Source organism: Terrapene carolina, unplaced genomic scaffold, assembly GCF_002925995.2.
Source record: "Terrapene carolina triunguis isolate 2854851 unplaced genomic scaffold, T_m_triunguis-2.0 Scaffold5854, whole genome shotgun sequence".
NCBI lineage: Eukaryota > Metazoa > Chordata > Testudines > Emydidae > Terrapene > Terrapene triunguis.
Window position 1 is genome coordinate 769 of NW_020670205.1, and position 3,089 is coordinate 3,857.

At 59.3% G+C, this 3,089-nt stretch overlaps 1 protein-coding gene across 1 annotated transcript; it reads left to right on the forward strand.

Moving 5' to 3' along the window:
• Positions 1-542: 542 nt before the first annotated feature.
• LOC112120875 (carnosine synthase 1) lies at positions 543-2,460 on the forward strand (the record flags this gene model as incomplete). The annotated part of the gene is made up of 3 exons (XM_026661465.1): positions 543-561; positions 1,688-1,940; positions 2,371-2,460. Coding segments are annotated over 3 exons (362 nt in total), but the record flags the coding sequence as incomplete, so codon positions are not given.
• Positions 2,461-3,089: the final 629 nt, after the last annotated feature.

The following is a 3,089-nucleotide window of genomic DNA, read 5'->3' on the forward strand; positions in this document are numbered from 1 at the left end:
CCCCTGCTGAGCCAGCACTAGGGGTTTGGGGGGATTAGCTTAATCAGACTCTGTCCTCGGAGCTGGGAATGTCTCAGCTCAGTGGCTAGGAGGAACTGCACAGCGAGCAGCCGGGGCATGGGCCCAGACAGGAGGGGGCCCCCCTGGCCAAATCGCCCCCATCACTGACGCTCAGAGCAGGGGCAGCTCAGCTAAAACGCCCGGGAATCACAAAGCTCACCGCTCTGCCAATGTTCCTTAATTCTGCCCCGCAGCCCCTGCTATCCCAGCCCTGGGCTCCCCACACAGAGCAATGCTGGTGCCCCTCAATCCTGATCCACAGTCCCTGCCATCCCAGCAGTGGTATTCAGGTATTCAGGAGTGGGCACAGGAGCCTGACACTGGAACTGCCCCAGCTGTGTGGATGCAGTGAACGCTGGAGGAGGGGTGAGCAGTACATGCAACTGGCGCCCCCTGTGGGTGGGAGATGGGGTGACAGGCTGCTCCTCTTTGCCCATGGAAACCTGCAACTGGTGCCTCTCTCACTTTTTTTTCTCTTGCAGCTTCTTCGCTGGCAGGATGGTGAGTTTGTCCTGCTCCTCTTCCCCATCCAGCCCCCTGCCCTGCCTCATGTCACCAAAAACCACTTCTGGGCCCTCTAGTCCTGAGTGGGAGCCAGTGTCCTCGGTCCCAGGAGCTTAGTAGAAGGATTTGGAGGCAGGGAAGTGGGGGGGAAGGGTCCAGCTGGGGAGGAGGGAGATCTGAGGCAGGCCCTGCTGTACCTGTGCTAATAAAGGGAAAAATGGTGTCCGATTCCCTCAGACACGGGAGATTCCTGCAAATTACCATAACAGTGTGGGAGCCTTCTAGCCATACTGCTGTCTGGGCACTGCTGTGGGGAAGTTTGCAGCACCAGGGTCTGGCTGGGCACTCCCAGGTACTGCTCTGGGAATGCTCACAGCACCAGGGACTGGCTGGGCACTGCTGTGGGGAAGACTGCAGCACCAGGAATCCAGGGGGCACTGCCAGGGCACTGTTGTGGGGAAGAACGCAGCACCAGGAATCCAGGGGCACTGCTGTGGGTCGGAAGCTCACAGCACTGAAGCCCCAGCTGTGGTGTGCCAGGGCACTGTTGCACAACAGCTCTGGGGAGGTCTTGCAATGGGTGTGGGTGGAGAAAGAGGGGAGTGGGGTGTCCCAGCAGGAGGCAGAAATCTCTCCCCTTCTCCCTACTTCTGCTCCTGCCTCCCTCCCCCAGCTCACTGACCCAGGCAGATTGATCTGTTTACAGCCTTGCTCCTCAAGCCGCTTAGCTCCAGCCCCACGTGACCCACCCCCTTTGGGGAGGATAAAGAGATGCTTTGTTTGAAAACCCGCCCCTGCCATGGCCTCTGCTGCCTCTGGGCAGCTGGCACCTGCCTCACCCACCCTGTGGGGATTTACCCCCAGCCAGAGCCATGCTGCCCCTAAGCGGGATCCATGCTCTGGGGCACCAGCACCAGCATTCACGCTCCCACCCCTGACCCCAGGGGGATCCATGCCCTGGGGCACCAGCACCAGCATTCACGCTCCCAGCCCTGGCCCCAGGGGGATCCACGCACTGGGGCACCAGCACCAGCATTCACTCTCCCAGCCCTGCCCCCAGGGGGATCTGTGCCCCAGGGCACTAGTGCCAGGATTCACACTCCCATCCCCATCTCTTTTGCAGCTATCTCTGGATCAGATCAATGTGGATCAGCCCCTGATCCTGAAGGAGCTGGACTGGGCTGAGCAGGAGCCCCTGCCATCGCTCAGCCCCCCGTGTCCCTCCTGGCACCAGGACGTGTCTCTGGACTGCAAGTTCTCTCCGGAGGACACCCAGGCACATGCCTGGACCACCTACTACTACGACCTGCTGCAATGTACCCTGCAGCAGGAGGGGCTGCTGGAGACAGTTGACCGCACCAAGGAGCCCAGAACAGGTGCATGCCAGCCCACCCAGGGTGCCACCGCTCACATGCTGGGGCCACAGCACTGCCCTACAGAAACCCCTCCTGTGGCACCCAGGGGGATCTGGGAGCACAGCGCCCCCTAGTGCTGGGCTGTGAGGTGGGGCATGGCCAGGGTAAGGAGGGCAGCAGCACAGCGCCTCCTAGCACCAGGCTGGGAGATGGGGCACGGCTGGGGTACGAAGGGCAGCCTCATGGCACCCCTTAGCCCGTGGCATTGTAAATCCTGTATAGGAGGGGCCACCCCTAGTTCCAGCACCACTGCCCTTAGCACCAGGCTAGGAGATGGAGCATGGCTGGGTATGGAGGGCAGCGACATGGCACCCCTTAGCACCAAGGCCTAGAGGGCAGCACAGTGCCGTTGGTGGGAATAAGTGGTTAATTTCTCCCCTGTGTCTCTTAGGGTTCAGCTCGGGGGATGTGACCATCTGCATCCTGGGATCCCCGACCTCGTACCTGTCTGTGCTGCTGGAGGGCAGCTCCCAGTGCCCAGGTGAGTGCCACATCCTGTATCCCTGCCCTGCCCATGCGCTGTGAGTTTCCCCCTTCCCCTAGATCAAGGAATGGGTGGGAATTCGGGGCCCCATTTGCCCTGAACACCCAGGCTGACGTGCTCAGTTGGGACCAACCCTGGCATAGCGCAGGGGATTGTAATAAAACATAGGATGTTACGGTGTTATCACAGAAACCCAGAATCATAGAAGTGTAAGACTGGAAGGGACCTCAGTAGATCATCTAGTCTAGGCCCCTGCACTCACAGCAGGACTAATAACTAGACCGTTCCTGACAGGTGTTTGTCTAGCCTGCTCTTAAAAATCTCCAGTGACGGAGATTCCACCACCTCCCTAGGCAATTTGTTCCAGTGCTTAACTGACAGTTAGGAAGTTTTTCCTAAACCACCCTTGCTGCAATTTAAGCCCATTGTTTCTTGTCCTATCCAAGGTTAAGGAGAATAAGTTTTTTCTTGTAACAACCTATTATTTACTTGAAAATGTCAGTGTGACGGGTCCCTCCAGCCCCGCCCCGCCCGGGGTGCCACCTGATGTACTGGGTACCACTGAGCTCGCCCGACCCACCAGCCTGGGCTCCCTTACTGTCCTGCTGAGCCAGGCCCTGAAGCCT